Below are 18,742 nucleotides of genomic sequence, written 5' to 3'. Positions count from 1 at the left end.
CAGTTCCTTGGTCCATAAATGTATGTATTCTGTCTGTGTTATAGTTTATTCTTTGCCTTTGTCCCATTACCTGACGCAATACGTGCTAGTGAAGATAATGAACATTTGCCACTGTGTTTGCGTGTAGTATGACATAATTGAAATGGTTTAGAGCTGAACCAAACGATAACTATATCAGTTACTTAGAATATTATATTGACTGAGTACAAAAAGGATGGGGTGGCTCAGTGGTTAACGCTGCTGCCTCACAGCAAGAAGGTCCTGGGATGGGTCCCGGGTCCTTTCTGTGTGGAGTTCACACACTCTCCCCGTGTTCATGTGGGTTTTCGCCAGGGGCACCGGTTTCCTCCCACGGTTCCAAAGTGTGCAGGATTGGTGAGTCTGAAGTGACCCTTCAGTTGTGTGCACTCTGTGGTGTGTTGGCGCCTGCCCGGGGTTGGCTCCTGTCTGCACCCATTGTTCCCAGGATGGGCTCCTGTCCCCCCTACAACCCCAGTTGGGATTAAGTGGTTTCAGAAAATGGATGGGCAAAAGGATGTCTAATTCTGGTGTAATAATCTTTCTTTCATGTCACAATAACACCTTGACAAGGAGTAGGGTACACCACCAAGTGCTTTTGGCAGAATAGAGTAGGATCACTATCTGTATTTTTTCAATAGATAACTGTAAACTTTCTCGGGTCTTCACTCTGTTCTGTAACTGAGTCTGCTATATTATTCACAAAGAGTTTGGATTCTGCCCTCCATCACTGATTCATAAATACCCATCCAAACAGCCTAATAGCTCAATGTAACTTTACACGATTTACACCATCTTTGGAAGGTTACAAGTGTCTTCTTTCTTCTGTTTATCTGGTCAATAAACACATAAAAAACTGCCAGAGCAGCGCATAATGTTCCGGAGCAGCACAAGGCAAGCGGGACAAGTGTGAGTATGTCCTCAGCCGGGTGGCTTATCCGTAGTAGATAATATTGATGAGGCAAAGCGCTGGAGATGACACCAAGGATGTAGCCTACAAGAAAGTCACCCTTTACACAAGTTATTTATAAAACAATTATTCCAGCCAGCAATGAGCACAAATAAGACACAACTTGATATATTAATATGTAGAGAGAATATATAGTTTACTCTTTGAATTAGAGAAACAAGCTTTCCCATCGATTCTGAGGAACTTCACAAACAAATGGCTCATCTATTTTTATTAGACGAGTAAAATGGACCGAAGGCACCGCGAGAGAAGACATTCTTAAATTAGTCCACTTACACATTTTAACTGTGTTATGCTCCTGTAAATATTTTGTCGATGTACATAAAATAACTGGATTACTAGGTAATTATATAAGAAATAATCAATAAAGTCTTTGTTTTAACATAATACAGTATTTACGGTAAGAGTAATACTCCCCTGAGTAGCAAAATAAAAACCCTGCTTTCATATATATGCTGGCATATATCCAGAATTGATGTCCAGTTAAATTAAGTTTGTTATTCAAATATTATTTGGCATGTTTATATTGCGGTACATTATTTGAGCTTTTTTTTCTTTTTGTGTTCCTGGTTCGCTTTGTCCTAGTCTTTGTGATAGCACGCATTAAGACATCTTTTCTGAAATTCATGTTGTAACTTCTGCCAAATCACTAATTTCCAGAATGTAGTTGCAATCAATAGCATAAGTAATGGGGAGGGTTAGCTTCCTAAAGCTGGTCCTTCCCAGCACTCTGAAGGAATCAGGGTTTAGTAATTGAGATCACTTTTGTGTTTGGAAACATAAACATACAATTACATGTAACAGATATAACACCAACTTCTCATTTGATTTAGTAGTATATGACTGATATAAGAATTTCATGAAGGGTCCTTCTGGTCGTTATATAATAATGGAAATGAAGAGAAAAAAGAAAAAAATCCAGCTAAATCTATAAAAATGAATGAGTACAGTACATTTTACCTTTTTTAAATTGACATTTATTGCTTCCACTTGAGAAACCTTAATTGTGACTCGTGCTGATTTCGCTGATTTTCTTTTGAAAAGACAGTCTTGAAAATCATGAGTGAGTTTCCCAAAGCCGCCTTAAAGCTACGTTGTTCGTAAGATCTATGTTAGAAGATAGAACTTACAAATGACGTAGCGTTAAGAAGCCTTCGGGAACTCACTCCATATCAGTGTCCATTACAGTTATTGTTATGGCTCACTGGTAAATGACACACTTTATTTTCTGTCTAAAATAATAATATTGGAGAACTAGAATCCGTAATGCTGACATGGGAATTAAAAGTGTGTGAGAGCATGTGTGTGTATGTGCATAGCCGCTTTCGCACCGGCGGAACGTTTTTTTCTGGAACAAGAACTTTTTGCTGGAACAAGGGTCTTTTCTCTTGCTCACACCGCATGATCTCGGCCCGAATGTAGTTCCTCGCCGGCAGCTCCGGAACTCTTTTTAAGGACCTACTCGGTACTCATTCGAATACGAAGAACCGAGGACGCGCTTACAGTGAAATCTTGCTGATTGGTGACCACAAACACCGACGCTAACTTGGAAGTTACGCAAAGTGCAGAAAAAGAGATGCGGCAGAGTAAAAAATTAACAGATGGAGTTATTTTTTGTACCCCAGTCACATTTCATTAATCAATAAATTTTTTTTTGCTTGTGTCTCCATATTTCTGCATCGGAAAATGTGATCGCTAACCAATATACTTTTGTGTAATATCATTAGTGCCAGCGGTGAAACTTAATTGCTAACGCTTATTAGTGGGATAACGTTTCGTTGTTTTTTATTCGGTAGAAAATGAAAAATCGATCTGCTGGCCAGATTTAATAAGAATCACGAACATGTGGCGGGTCACATATTAGTAAAATAAAAATATAAGGCTGTGTATTTGTACTGTACTATCGATCACCACCAATAACTAACAAATAGCTAAATAAATAGACATTTATCCTCCAATGTTTTGACGTGGCGGTGTGGTTTCGTATGAAATTATGAGTGACATTTAACCTAAGATTTTTTTTGCGCATGACGTGCGTATTTACAATAAAGGTCCCAGTTCCTTTTGTGTTGTGTGATGCTAGCCCCCCGCGACGGGCTAGCATCATATCCAGGGTGTGTCATGCCCTAGTCTTCCAGGGATGCGTCCCAGGCTACCATGACTCTAACTGTGGATGGATGGTTAGATATTTATGAACCTAAATAATTATAAATAAAACCTTGGCTCATAAGCCATATTTAGCCAACCACAACTGGATTACAGTAAAAGGAGTTTTATGTAGAGTGACTTCAGAAAATTAGGTTCCTGCGTTTGGAAAATACATATGAGAGTTTATTCTATTTCTAACACTCATTTTGCCCTTCAATATATACAGCCTCTTCAGATTTAATCAGTAGAAATACCAAATCAAAGACAAGCAGTCAAAGAAACAGCAATTTCAGCAATTAGCCTTCAAAGACGTTTTATTGTTGCACTCTCAGTCCAGGCTGGGATAGGCTTTTGACGAATATTATGACAAATGTTAAACTCAAATAAATACTAAAACACATCTATGCCACGTTCCCTTCTCAAAGTAAGGCATTTACCCCCCCCCCCCCCCACCCCTGCCCCACCACATTTAGCAAGTCAAAAAATGCATTGTGTCAGACATTTAAGAAAGGATCCACAGAAAATATCAGCTGTCATTCACACAGCTCCATGATTAGGCCCTGCTGTACCTCTGCTATTATCTGCTGTCTTAACACGATTATTCACACCTCTCATGAGGACACCTGGAATATCTTACTATGAAATTTCTATTTGTACCTTCAGTCATGGAAAATTGTAACGTAATGTAATAATTACCATTACATCCGACAATTATTTTCTAACCCAAATTGTTGCATATTCCTCCTCTGTGTTCGTCTGGTTGTGCGTATTACACCATGAGCGTTAAACCTGCAATACTGACACAACATTATGACCAAAAATAAATACATAAATAAAAATCTCACGAACATTTATAGAAAATCTATATTGAACAGTTTGGTAATGTGATATAAAGTTAATATGGCATAGTAAACGTTTGCATCTCTTGGAGGCATGTTTGTATTTATGTGAAGTTTGATGATAAACCCTATTGCAAATGACGCACGTGTTATTAAACTGAAGAAAATGTGTGAAAATTTGCAATTAATGATTGCCGTGGTCAAATTAAATTACTTGAAGCACTGATGCCTTGCCGATAGACAATAACAGTATGCAGATAAGTAGGCACCCTGTTACATTGTCCTGGGTAAAGTAGCCTACTTAACTGGAATTGTACCAGTAAAATATCAAACTGAAAGGGTAAAGCAATCAGCGAACCGAGTGAATTTAAACAAATTTAGTTGCAGTCACTTATTACAGCAAAAAAGGTTACAACTTTATTGAAATTCTTAGCTGAACTTTAGATAGATCCAACCGACACATTTACGTCTTTATCATAAAGTAACGAAAGGGGGTGATGGAATAAACGATCGGACGTGCCATCGAACATAAGCCCCACCATAAACAGAATCAGAATCAGCCTTAAGATGCTGGGCAGCAATGGGCTAGAAAGTGAACATTTCAAAGCACCGTGTCTGCTTCAGACATCAGACCTTTGGTAGCTCTGTCTTTGAAGACATACGAAGCTTTACCTTTCCGTGCCGATTAACGGGAGCAGTGATGTATATGTTTTGAAGCACGTCTGTGATCTCGGAGTCGCCGGATCAACGTCATACATCCCAGAACAAAATAAATGAGGAGATAGATGCCATCCGCTGGTGTTCACAGAGTCACCCTCATGAAACGTAGGCTCATGTGTCACTTATCACGTTGTGACACAGCTACCCGTCATCATTTTCAGCTCAACGCATGGTCCCCTGTCTCCGAGTGTACTTTTATCGTTTTATTTCAGATGGTAGAGTTAGTTAGCATATGGAGCCTCTCGGCGTTGGTCCGATCACACGGTCTGATAGAAGCCGTCATCTTGCAGGTTGTTCTGCTCTGGCACCTCACGTGCGCCACCATATCTCGAGTTAAATTCGGCATGGCGGAGTGGGCGATAAGGATCCGTCTGGAGACCCTCACGGTGTGCCGTCCACATTACCTGTATTTTTAGCCATCGCGGCGAGTGACGGAAGTGTAACAGGGACACAGGTATGGTAACAGTATTAGTTTTGTTACATCTGAGTATCATGCTTACTGATGTATTTACTAAAAAAAAAAAAAAAGTCAAATCGATTGATTTTGCCAAAGAACACACCGTCGTAGATTAAAAACATAAATACTGTATGTATCCCTTATACAATGAAAATGCATTAAATATAATACATAATATAAATAAAAAGTAATATATGGAACATGTAAACACAAGTGGTATGTTGGCTCATTGGGTAGCAGTGTTGCCTTGTACATCAGGGGTTGGGCTTGAATCTTGCCTTCAAAGTCAAACTGTGAGAATAATTAAACCCCCTATATTGCCCATAGCCTATGTATGTGCCCTGAGATAGAATGGCATCTCAGCCAGGCGGTAGCCCAGCTTTGTGCTGAGTGGGATTGGCTCCACTGACCCTAACCAGGATAAACAATAAGCTAAAAAATAAATGCAACAACGTATATAAACACCTTTTTGCTTCACTGTAGGTTGGTAACACGTTTCACTTACATTTAATATTATAATTAAATGAGCCTCACTGCATGTCTGTGGCCTGCAGGTGGCAACCCAGACGACACAGAAAGATCACGTAAACTGCACAGATGCAGAGCAGAGGCATAATTTAAACTGTGAAGGTGTGAGACAACAGCGCCCCCCCCCCCCCCCCCCCACAGGGCCACCATGGTGCCTGTAAGTCAAAGATATTTACCTGTTTATTTCTATAAAAGCAAAGAATGTCGATCCGTCTCTTTTTTTTATTGATGACCAGGAGGGCGGCGATGGTGATAAATACCACCAGGATGGGTAATGCACTCCAGGCCGCTGAGAAATGCCTGTTCTCCCTGGCCCCTGGCATCTGGCTCTCCAAGTGTTGCTGGCTACCATACCCCCCTGTAATGAAAAAGCACAGATGCAGTGTGGAGCACCTATTCATACAAAAACAACAAGGAGTGAGAAGTGGAGAAGGCCGTTCCTTACCATTGAGAGGTACCATCAGGGCGCCCCCTGGAGGCGGGGCATACCGCTTTATCAGGCCATCCCATAGTCGCACTTCCGTAGCTCTGGAATTACTTGCAGAAAGACTCTCTGAAGGGAGACAAAGGTCCGAACACAAAGAAGTTCACTGCTCACATCATTCATACAGCAGGTGTTTCATATAGATGTTTTAAACATGAAGTGTTTTTTTAAAATATAATGGTAATTGAAATGATAGAGGCAAGGAATTTTACTTCTGATTATAATTAGATTGTCAGATTAAATGCACATTAACCTCAGGGAACAAGGTGAGCTAAATCCATTTAAATAGGAAAGAAACACACTAAATCAAAAGGTTAACAAGAAATAATATCATAAAATGCTTTGTGAGATAGAGTGGGGTCCAGCTTCTCTCCATCCACATTGTATTCTCCTGGAGGAGATGCTTAACTATGCAAGTGAGTGGCTTTTCAGTGGGTAGTGCCACTGATTAGCAATTACAATGGCTAATTTAGCCCCAGGAATTTTTTGAGGTATTAAACATGTTCATAAATTTGTATTTATGATAAATCACCTCCTGGCTTGTTTATAGAACAGGTGTGTTAGCGGTATAATGCAGAGCATGGAGAGCATTTAAAGAAGCCTTTGGCTTCTTACAGAGAATTAAAAGATGTGAAAGCAGAGGAGAAGTTTTTGTGATCTCTCCCCTCTGCCACACAGCGAAGAGCTGATTCTAGCCTTTAGTCTCCATTTTGTGCGACTCTCACAGCATTTAGAGGCTTTGCTTGCTAGCGGCGTCACACAGGAAGTAATGGGCCTTGTGCAGTGTCTCCTGACCAATTAATGACTGGGTCTCCGTGGTTCTGAGTCTCAAGGCCCCTCCAGTGTGACCATTAAAAAGGTTTCCCTACATTTCACTGCATTTTAACACACAGTGTTACATTAAATTACAGCATCAGATCAATTTGTAAAGAATAACACCCAAACCTAGGCACTAATTATTAATGTTGTTCATTTCAGTATACTTGGCTTCATGGTAGAATGAAGTGGAATGAACTGCAAACCCAAACCCTGAAAATGCTGGAACAGATCCTGAAAGCACCCTATCCCCATATATGGTGAATGAGCCCTTTGACCTCGTGTCACATGACCCTTCCCACCATCCTTCTGTCCTTCCATATCCGAAAATCTGTATTGCTCTGCCCTCACCTGAACACATGGGGCAGCAGCGGCCCCTGGTACGTGCCGCCTTGCGGCAGGGCAGGGCGGGGCAGCTGACGGTGGAGCAGAGCGTCTGTCCCTGCAGGCAGTAACAGCGCGTGCAGTCGTCCACGTGCCACCGCTGCTCATCGGCGTAGGCGGCCCCACCGTAGTGACACACGGCCTTCCTACCGACATCCCCTGTCCAAGTGAACAGAGGCCCTCAGAAACACACAAACCTCACCTGCCCTTCACAGTGGGCATTACTAATTACTAATTCACCGATTCATTCTTTAAAGGAGGTTCAGACTTGAAACAAACAGATTCAAACTCTCAATGCTTTCCTGTTGCACCTCTACTTAGGGTACTTAACTGCTTTGAAATACCCAGCTGTATTGTATGGGATGAAGTGCCTACTAAACCAGTAAATAATCATTTTTTTAAAGTGGGAAATGTGCCCATTCAGATATGTGTCTTCAATGTGCCTGTTGAGTCCGCACTGGTCTATAAAGAGACAGCAAGCTATTTCCCTGACAGTTATGTTGTGTGTAGAAGCCAACAGGCTTATATTAAATGACAGAGAGGTGAGTGATGTCTGTGTTTGTGTGGTGCTTGCTGATGGGAACCGCACCATGCCACCCTTCTGCAAGTGACAGTAACATGAGCCCTAATGCATCCATGACGCCCCTCCCTGTCCCATGTGCAGCTCACCCAAACAGTGGGGGCAGCACTGGCCCTTGTGCAGCACGGGGTCCGTGCAGAAGGCTGGCAGGCAGGACTCCGCCAGGCATTTGATGGCCCCGTCGACACAGGCGCAGCTCGAACACGGGTCGGGCCTCCAGGATTCTCCCACGCCATACACACCCCCTACCTCATCCCTGCAGCTACTGTTGCTAGGGCGTGGAGCCGGTAGGGGGTCACCTAGAAACACACAACAACAGGAAGTCCTGTGAATGATGTCAGACACCACAGGGCTCTGATTGGTGGAGGAAGTACATGTGACCAGCATGTTGTTCTGGGTGGGGGCATGGCAATCTCAGGGTGAGTGGGGTCATTCTGTTGACTCACCCCAACTGTCCTTTGTTCCTTTACAGTTCTGTTTTTTGTTCCTTTCCATCCTCATAATTCTCCTGGAATCCCAACACTCATTCATCATCATTCATTCATTCATTCATTCATTCATTCATTCATTCAACAGCCCTCCCGACTCAAGCTCCATTTAAATCCTTCACATCCTCTTTCACGCTCTCGGCGAAACAACTCTGTTTTTGTTTTCATCTTTCTATCTTGTTCACCCTACATTTGCCCAGTTCCTTCCCGGAGCCATTCTCACTTTTGTTGTATTATATCTTCAGTGTGCAACACAGAGTTGGCGACTATGCCTACCTGGGCACTGTGAACAGCAGGAATCCTGAGTCCTGATTGGCCGCTGGCACAAAAGGGGTGGACACACCTTGGTCTCACATAACACTTGACCACGGAGGCAGGTGCACTGGGTGCAGGAGTCAATGCTCCAAGTCTTCCCCTCTGCAAAGTATTCCCTGTCTAAGCCAAGGCACACTGGCAAGATCCTCAGCAGGGGTCTGTGGGACACCTGCTCAGTCTGCGGGCCACCTTAAGAGGGACATGAAAAGCACACATTGTCACAAGAATATGACCATTTCAAATGCAGCGCAACTTCATCCCATCCATTAATGAGCTTCTGTGGCAGAGGCCAGTGATGTAATGTAGCTTGAGCTTCACAGAATGACTACGGCACTGAAATTCAGCCTAGGAAAGAAAGCCATATGTTTAATGATAGGACTAAATGTCTGTTTGGTGAGTCTCACATCCTGCTTGCCTTCTGCAGGAAAAGCCTCACCTGGACAGGAAGGGCAGCAGTGGCCTGGCTGAAGGGTGGGGCTGAGGCAGGCCAGTGCAGGGCAGGAGATCAAGGAGCACATCTCCTGGCCACCATGGCAGTAGCAGTCCCTGCAGCCGTCGTGCCAGGTCTCACCATCACCATGCTGACGGCCATCCTTTGACAGACAGAGGCCCACCACAGCCGGGGACAGGGGAGCAGCTGTGCCGAGGTCTGAGCGGAGCCCATGAGGAGAGAGGTGACCGAGGTGTGAAGCAGGGGAAGAGGAGAGAGGAGCTGCATGAGAGATGGAGAAGGAGCCAGAGGGAGGAGCAGGGCAAGAGGTTAGGGGAGAAGGAGAGAGGTGGAGGAGGAGAAGAGGTACGGTGGAGAGGCAGAGAGGAGCAGAATAGGAGATGGAGGAGGATGGTAAGAAGTGGAGGAGTAGCTGGAGAGAGCAAGAGCATAAGAAGAGAAAGAGAAACTGAAGGGAGGACCATAGTAAGAGGTGGGGGAGGAACTGGAGAGAGGAGCAGGTTAAGAGGCAGAGGAGGAACTGGAGAGAGGAGCAGGGTAAGAGGCAGAAGAGGAACTGAAGGGAGGACCATAGTAAGAGGTGGGGGAGGAACTGGAGAGAGGATCAGGGTAAGAGGCAGAGGAGGAACTGGAGAGAGGAGCAGGGTAAGAGGCAGAAGAGGAACTGGAGAGAGGAGCAGGGTAAGAGGCAGAAGAGGAACTGGAGAGAGGAGCTGGGTAAGAGGCAGAAGAGGAACTGGAGAGAGGAGCAGGGTAAGAGGCAGAAGAGGAACTGGAGAGAGGAGCTGGGTAAGAGGCAGAGGAGGAACTGGACAGAGGAGCAGGGTAAGAGGCAGAAGAGGAACTGGAGAGAGAAGCAGGGTAAGAGGCAGAGGAGGAACTGGAGAGAGGAGCAGGGTAAGAGGCAGAAGAGGAACTGGAGAGAGGAGCAGGGTAAGCAACAGAGGAGGAACTGGAGAGAGGAGCAGGGTAAGAGGCAGTAGAGGAACTGGAGCAAGGATCAGGGTAAGAGGCAGAGGAGGAACTGGAGAGAGGAGCAGGGTAAGAGGCAGAGGAGGAACTGGAGAGAGGAGCAGGGTAAGAGGCAGAAGAGGAACTGGAGAGAGGAGCAGGGTAAGAGGCAGAGGAGGAACTGGAGAGAGGAGCAGGGTAAGAGGCAGTAAAGGAACTGGAGCGAGGAGCAGGATAAGAAGCAGAGGAGGAACTGGAGAGAGGAGCAGGGTAAGAGGCAGAAGAGGAACTGGAGAGAGGAGCAGGGTAAGAGGCAGAGGAGGAACTGGAGAGAGGAGCAGGGTAAGAGGCAGAAGAGGAACTGGAGAGAGGAACAGGGTATGAGGTGAAGGAGGAACTGTAGAGGGGAGCAGTATAGGAGCTTGAGGAGGAACTGGAGAGAGGAGCAGTATAGGAGGTAGAGGAGGAACTGGAGAGAGGAGCAGGGTAGGAGGTGAGGAAGGAGCCAGAAAGAGGAGGAGGGTAAGAAGTGAAGGAAGAGTGGGAGAGAGGACAGAGAGCAGGACAGGGACACTTTCATGCATTCACATTCGCCCAAGGACACGTTATCTAAGGGAATACATCTGATCTGTGCCTAACCTTCCCTAACAATTAAAGCCTGAAATGCTGCCTGAAAACAGCCCGTCCGTTTCTCTGACATGTTCCAAATTAGAAAGCAGGGGCAGCCGGCACCGGAATCAATACACCCTCCCAAAAAAAAAGAACAAAAACGGAAAAAAGGAGCTGCGTTCTCATACTGCATCATTAATGTCTCTAAGTTAAGTGGGCCAGAGGATGTAACCCATAAAACAGGCCTGTGCTGTCCTGCCAGCGTCTGGCAAATGAATAAATTATAAAGCACAGGAGCAGCACGGCACTTATTTTGAGTGCTGAAGCAAAATCGCGACGTAATAGTGTGGCGCCCATGGGAGGCTGGCAACCTGGGAATCAGCTATGTGAGGCAGGCCTGAAGCAGGAAGAAGTGCAGACCAAACCCCTTCTATTTCAATTGACCTTTAAAAGCATTTTACATCTTATTGCCGAACAGCGTCAGATGGACATGGACAGCCTGGCATTTAGACGAGAATGATACAAAAGAATAAATTTAATGAACAATTCAGCGGAAAACAACTGAGACCCATCTGAGGCCACCGCTGAGTGGGACACAGGAAACTGGTATGCCCAAAATCAGAGACGTAGGCGAAAGTGGTATAAGTTCACAAAAAGATGGAGGGCTCACCTCTACACTGGCAGACGGGACAACCCCGAACATCATGTTGGAGGCCGTCTGGGCAGCCCTTGTCACAAGTCACCTCAGGACATGTCTTACAGCGACAAATGTGGCACCCGAGTCTGTTCCTCCTGCACGCCAGTCATGTGATGTGCAGTGGAGACACAGGTAGAGCAGACAGAACAAACCAGCATCTTAACAATGGTTTCATCAAGAGAAGACTGACATTTGAAAAGATTAACATCGTCCATAAGCTACGTGAGTAAAAAGGGGGTAGCATCATTGAAGATGATCAGTGTAAGGTGCATGTGTCCCAGATCTGCTAAGAGATCAAATATAATAAGCAGTATCCATCTTCTGTAGGAGCTTATCCAATACAGGGTTACAGGAAATTTGTAACCTATTGAGGGATGGATGGGATGCCAGTCCATCGCACAGCACACACTTAAAAGCTATAGTCAAATTAACACACTCATTTAACTAACTTCATGGTTTCGAATTGCAGGAGGAAGGTGGGATGAGCTTATGCAGACCACACATGCATACACCCAGGTGGCTGGATTCAAAAACCCAACATTGGAGGGGGGGGGGGGTACTTTATCACCCTGTATAGTGTCTAGAGAGAAACTACAGCAACCAAGAAATGTAATGGAGTATGTCGTGTTGTTTGTTATCTTGTGGAAGCGCCCAGGGTACCGGACGCTACAGGAGGACTGAGTACTAACAAGAGGCTTGTGCCAAATCCACCATTTTTTTCTGCAGTCAGTTTTCAGAAAATCTAATTATGCTCCAAGATTCATTGCTTTGACTGCAGAATGACCAAAATGACCTATTTTTAGGGTCCAGCAAAGGACTCTGTTTGGAAGTCCGGCACTAATTTTAATGCTCACAATGTCATTTTAAAGTTATCTGCTTAACAGGACCTATGGCAGATATCCACAGAAGTGGAAGGAGCCGTCTGATGCTGCGAAGGGCCACTGGGGGGCCGAGCGTTCGAGCGGCTGCAGAGCGGCCCCTCCGTGGTGACACAAGCCCCTGTGAAGTCTTCCTCATGTCTCTCTCATCTGGGTCTTATCGCACAAATAACGGCACAGGAAGGGATCCGCACACGACACGCTGCAGCTACTGATATGATGAGCCAACGGGGGGGGGGGGGGGGGGGGGGGTTTCATGCTGAATATCAATAGACCAGGTGGGGGAGAGAAGGCGTCAAACCAATGAATTATTCAAGTGAGTATGCTGCACCTGATCCCAAGCTCAACCTTTCTCAGAGTGAATGCAAAGAAAACCATTTGTTCAGGAGAATTAAAAGGGGGAGCGGAGCAAGTGACCAGGTGCTTTTATGGGCTTTTTTCATTGTGGTTCCAACCATATTTCGACTGATAGTCAGTGGTTTTTATAGAGAGTCACAGCTTCCTAAAATGAAGCTGGACCATCTGGCAAGGTCTGGGGAAACGAAAAACTGAATGTTCTTCAGAGGGAATTTCAGAGAATTTGGGAATTTCAGAATCTGCCACTGTCGGGTGTGTTCATTTGCTGCGAGGTATATATGTATACACGTTGTTAATTGGCAAGTAAATAAAAATATTTTGATATAAAATTTGATGTGAAATGAAGTGTTTCAACGACTTAGACTAATTAGTGATTTCAACATCAAGTGACTCTCAGCCAGTGCTCGAAAGGAAATTAGTTATTTAGCTTTTGGCAGTGGGGTAGCAGCAGACATCCATGATTCCCTGCAGCAGAGTGCCAGAACGTGCCGGAAAGAAACTGAGACAGGTTCTCACTGGAAGCCATGAGGGCAGCGCTTGCCGCAGGCTGTTGGCTGACACTTCCTGGGTCGTAACCTGCAGTGGCACACCGGGCAGCTCTGGGATCCGGTCTGGAAGCCGAAAGGGCAGTTCAGGGCACAGCCAGCCATCATCTCCCTGCACAGCGCCTTTCCTGGCAGGACATGTAGGCACAAGATGGGTATTAAGTGTGGGAAGCAGGCATCTCAACCAGCACCTTTTGAAATATACATGTCTGGGATCTGCACATTTTCTGTTCTATTATGTTTGTATTCATTTAAAGATCCATCCTATTCCACGAAACAGGACTGTAATCAGACTGTAAATCAGTCACAGAGGACATACTCCCACATATTGTTGGGTTTATGGGAAACCCACGCAAGCATGTAAAATCCACACACACACACACACAAACACACACACACACACACACACACACACACACACACACACACACAATTGTAATCATGTCTTTGTGGGGACTCTCCATTCATTTTTATGGGCAAAACCCTAATCTCAACAATGACGGCCTTAACCATAAATAACCAAACATAATGCAAGACTTTTGGCATTTTTAGTTTTTTTTATTGCATTCAAAGTTCTTTATAAAATGGAGTTTTCCCTTGTGGGGATTTTAAAAATAGTGCGTACAATGTAAAAATGACAAGTTTTTATCACAATGTGGGGACATCTGGTCCCCACAATGTAGTATACAGATGATCCCCCCTCCACACACATACAGATGGGGGTGAGATTCAAATCCCCACAGATCTGGCAGGAGGCTGCAGTGTTAGCCACTGAGCCACCGTGCCACCTTGCAATTAAATAATATTAATTAAATCAATTCTATGAACAAATGTTGTTTTGGAGGGGATTATATAATGACAGCATACAGGCTACGCCCCCAGCTGCAGATTAGTTTGTTTATAAGTTAAAATTTATTCAGCTCAGTCTCTTTGTCTGTCTATCTGCTTTCACCAGTAGCTAAGGGAGCTCAGGCTTTCAGCTTTATAAAGGTTCCTAGACATGGGGAAACTGGCATAGAAAATTTCCTCAGCAGGGTCCCATCTTCCATCAAACTATCGTCATGATTTAAAATGCCGAAATATGCATATATTTAATTTAACAGTAACATTGTCCTGCTGCTCACTGGCGTCTTCTGGGTCTAAACATGGTAAAATAAAAAATTCTGGGCGTCTGTCCCATACAAGGAGCAGAAAGAACAGCTCACATCTAAAACACAGCAATTAAAAAACACAAAAAGAGCTGAAAAAGCAGATGGTCCCTTAAGCCCATTGCATTGTAGAATGTCTTGAAAAAGGCCTTAAAGCACAATATATAAAGTAATTGTGTTTTTTTTTTTCTCACGTGTCCGGCAGTGGCAGGTGCGACAGCCATTGAGATCCTGCTGAAATCCGTAGGCGCAGTCCCTCTCTGTCAGATTGCAGTTCTCTAAGGCTCCACAAGCAGGGGGTGCCAGAATAACATCGCTGGGCTCTATGGGATGGAGGTGGGGGGGGGGGAGGGGGTGACATTTGTTGAGTTTCTCAAGGGGATTGGCTTCATTTGGCTGCGGCTTTCTGTGAATATGATAACCACTGTCAATGTCACTGAAACCCATCCTTAATTTATTTCCTTGGCTTATGCCGTCAAGCAGTCCTTCATGCTACAAATAAATAAATAAAATCAGCACCCCGTACAGACTGGCACTCTTAAGAGGCATATTGCCTGACAGACAATCAGTCGGCAAATAGCATAATGTGTTTCCCGAGATAAGAGACCCTTAAAGAACAGCTTCAAAGAGATGTTTCCATACATTTCCCAGTTTAGCTATTTCCATGTTTTCGAGCAATTTCCGGGCAGTACAAGATGCACCAAGTCTGCAGGTTTTATCTTTGTACACGCAACACGGATACACTAAGGGACAGGAACGGAGCCAGGACCGGGAATGAGAGGCAGATACAGCGCAGTTATATTTTCAATAAGACAAACAGGATTAAACACAGTCGTAATGGAGGTGCTGGCCCCTCTACTGGACGCCCAGAGGCTCTTTGCTTGCTGCTGCTGCTGTCCCTGCCTCCTCACAGCATATTAACGTCCCTTCACTGCTTATGGTCAGGCAGTCCAGCCCATCAGCAGTTTAAACTCCACAGTGAGGTTTTACGGCAGAGCCTCGCAGCCACATGCGTCGTGACTGGTTGGCGTTATGGGGGATCATCATACGGACCCGGTACTGTGACACTCACCTATAATGTATAGTGACAGACTGGGCTCCAGGGTTCAGCTACCGGCTAGAAAACAGTCTGAGTACAGCACCTGGGCACCTAACAGCAAGGATCAGTGTTTTCTCTGCTCTGAAATCCAGTCATATTGTCTAACTGCCCACTTCTTTAAGGCTTTAAGGCTATTCTTTAAGGTCATAAATACCCCTTCCTTCTATCCTTCCTTCCTTCCTTCCTTCCTTCCTTCCAAATAAAACCTTTATTTATTAGCACTTTTTAGCTACAAGCATAGAAAACGATTTACAGAATAAAACTGAGCCAATAAAATTGCTACAAAAATGCTAAAAATGCTGCAAAAAACACAAATTTAGGTAAAAACACAGTACATAAGGAATTCTATCTCTCTATCTGTTATGAACGCGAATTATGACCTTAACCAGCTGGGGGGGTTTGTGTGCTTTTATGATCCGTCCAGTAGGGCTTCCCCTGGCAAATAGTACAATGGGAACAGGCCGGATATGAACAAGCAGTTATCCTGTCCAAAACAGGTTCGCTGGGACCAGCCTCGGATCCAGGTCCAGTGGTTGGGATGTGAGCAGACCGGGCTCACCCCAAAACGGTTACATAATGTCATCTTGTTGGCCTGGCACACATGGGGAAAGGCGGAGGTCAGACATCGAGCATGAGCAGGAAGAGCCCAAACAGATTAGACCTTTGCAATAAACACTGGCTCTGGGAACGTGGAATACCACCTCTCTGGTGGGGATGGAGCCTGATATCATGCAGGAGATGCAGACTAGATAGAGCAGGCTTTACATCCCAGAAGACACACGGCAAGCACCTCTCCTGCCAGATACTGCCCAGATCTTTTTTCCCAGGATCCTGCTGGTGGACGCCGGTGATGAGCAGTTAAGCTGAAGGGGAATCTCCAGAGATGGACGAAAGGCAACAACAGGCGAGAATGGCTACAGCGAAGGTGGTCAAGGAGGTGAAAGCCTCTCCATGGAAGGAGCTGGACAAGCCACGGAGAACCCAACGGAAAATTTACAGGAGCTTCAGAAGCAGGGATGTTTTTGGCCACATTCAGCAATGAAAGAAAGAACCTGGAGAACAGAGCTGAAGAGCATGGGGATTCTTTACCGTTGTACCAGCTGGTGAAGTGATATCACTCTGTTAAAGTACTTTGTGTTGTTGCTTCCTATATTATGGTAGTTTCCTGTACGTACATATTTCTGCATGACTCACATATAGCGGAAGCTGACTCTTCTTTGATGTTGTGGTTAAAGAGAAATACTTTTTACTGGAAGGGGATTCCTTTAATAAAATGCAACAGTTGCCCTAATTGTAAATGATAATCCTTTACGGTAAACAGCCACCCATTTCCTACATCCTAAGATCCCAGCGGCATCATCAAAGCCAACAGCATTTCACTTGTTTGCTAACAGGTTGAAGAATATGTCACTGCAATTTAGATCTTCTACTCTCACTTGCTGCTTAAGAAAACTGCTGTTTTAAGTCGACTTTTCATGCACAGCATAATTACTCCTCTAAAGGATTTGAAAGAGATTAATTCAATGAAAGAAATCACAACAGTCTATCCTAGTACAGCACAGCCTGGAGGCAGACAGGCTCTCTGCCTCCATTTCAGCACTTTGACCACCTGTGGGTCTCGTTTTGAAATAAAAAAATCCACAGTCTTATCGCATTTTCAATCCGGCTGCTTGCATTCAAATTAAAATGAACAGTGGGAGAAAGGTGTACCAAGGAACATGTCCATTTTCTACCACTGCACCTGTTCATGTTGAGGGTACAATTTCTTTGCAGCTCAGGTTTCATTTGAGCGGTAGTGAAGCCCAAATCCTGACGTGCATCGGTATACGGTGCATGGCTCCATCTTCCTTCACTGCAATGCAGCTGACAGTTCGGCCTCCTCTGAAATCATCTGCCAGGTACATCTCCTTGAGCTTTAAGGGCCACAGAATGTTCCAGAACACATTGCACTAGCATGTTGTTCCACACAGGAATCCGATACGTTTTGGCATCACTCCGATCTGCCAAGTGTGGCTATCTATAATTGGGTGCTTAGAGATCCCCGTGATAGGGACATACAAATGATCCCCCCTTGGACTCCCTGTATCAGCATCAAGATGGCATCTCGCCATCTATTCACCTTATGCAGCATCCTTTGGAGGACAAGGTCAAGTGGGCTAGCAACACGAGGGCTAATTGTAGTGGTCGCTTAGCTAACTTTGTTATATGATGCAGTTTAAGGGTATGTTCCTCAAAGGATTCACCAATGTTCAGGATAAAAGACCATCTGCATAACATCTTCCCTAAACCTCCACGCCTCTAATCTGCGGCTGATTCTCTCAGGCCCAGGTCAAACTACGACGGCATAGCAGTATCAGTTTTATTAGCTATTTTGGTGACCAAGCTGGATATCTGTGCTCTTTTAAAAATGACACCTAAATATCGCCGGAAAATGGCCAGGAAAGAGTGCTATTTGAAGAGGATGAAATGTCCGGTCTTTTCTTACTCAAATGAAAAACTGTCCAGGACCGTTCATGGCAGGAGTGGATATACACAAAAATGCTGTGGATATTGGCAGATATACATTATAAGTACGATACTCCAAGTCATCAGCAAATTCATCAGAGCAGCTGTATAATGGTAGCCATTCAACCATAGAAAAAATATATATTAATACCACTAATAAACATTTTCACAGCTAAGCGGCTGCTATTGGTTTCAAACTGCTGAATGTACAGTAAAGCCCTGTCATTTGCACAAAGTGGTCTTTTCTATGAATACCTCATGAGTCCGTCTGAATAAGTAATTCAGCTGAAGCTAAGTGCGAAACAGATGGATAGATGTCTTCCTGAATGGATGGGTGGCACACAGTATGGATAGAAGCCTCTGTCCATAAAAGCACCTTCACAGAGTGGTCCTCATTGGCCAGGCACGGTCACATGGTGGGCGGAGCAACGCTCACAGGTCACTGTGTTGTGGTGCCCCCACGCAGCAGCAAAAAGTGTCCAGAGCCTCAGGAGCTGCCTGTTCACCAGGTAGAGGTCAGGTAACAAGTCCACAGGAGCTGCATGTCATAAAGCAGCCTCGAAGAAATGTGCCCATTTTCAGGCGACTTGCTACAGTGCAGCGTCAACCAATGAGAAGAGGTCAATCTGTACATCTAATTGATTTTCGGTAATTAATGGATGGATGGATTGTTAGTCACTTTGCTACACAAGAAAATCTAAAAAGTTGACTGTAAACACTCAGTCTTACTTCCTCCTGCAGTCGTATCTTCATAT

At 44.7% G+C, this 18,742-nt stretch overlaps 1 protein-coding gene across 1 annotated transcript in view; it reads right to left on the bottom strand.

The window, feature by feature from the left end:
- Positions 1 to 3,613: 3,613 nt before the first annotated feature.
- The window catches only part of LOC125714718 (cysteine-rich motor neuron 1 protein-like), a 52,026-nt gene continuing 36,897 nt past the window's right edge, over positions 3,614 to 18,742 (bottom strand). The window contains exons 3-12 of the mRNA XM_048985610.1: positions 14,578 to 14,706; positions 13,207 to 13,363; positions 11,429 to 11,550; positions 9,184 to 9,396; positions 8,709 to 8,936; positions 8,034 to 8,243; positions 7,332 to 7,523; positions 6,126 to 6,233; positions 5,857 to 6,038; positions 3,614 to 5,099 (exon numbers count right to left, since the gene is read on the bottom strand). Coding sequence (XP_048841567.1) covers positions 4,953 to 5,099; positions 5,857 to 6,038; positions 6,126 to 6,233; positions 7,332 to 7,523; positions 8,034 to 8,243; positions 8,709 to 8,936; positions 9,184 to 9,396; positions 11,429 to 11,550; positions 13,207 to 13,363; positions 14,578 to 14,706 — 1,688 coding nt within the window. The 3' untranslated portion in view covers positions 3,614 to 4,952. The remainder of the gene's footprint in view (positions 5,100 to 5,856; positions 6,039 to 6,125; positions 6,234 to 7,331; positions 7,524 to 8,033; positions 8,244 to 8,708; positions 8,937 to 9,183; positions 9,397 to 11,428; positions 11,551 to 13,206; positions 13,364 to 14,577; positions 14,707 to 18,742) is intronic.

This window comes from Brienomyrus brachyistius, chromosome 19, assembly GCF_023856365.1.
Source record: "Brienomyrus brachyistius isolate T26 chromosome 19, BBRACH_0.4, whole genome shotgun sequence".
Lineage (NCBI taxonomy): Eukaryota > Metazoa > Chordata > Actinopteri > Osteoglossiformes > Mormyridae > Brienomyrus > Brienomyrus brachyistius.
The sequence above is the reverse complement of the archived record's forward strand: the minus strand, read 5'-3'. Positions and strand labels throughout refer to the sequence as shown.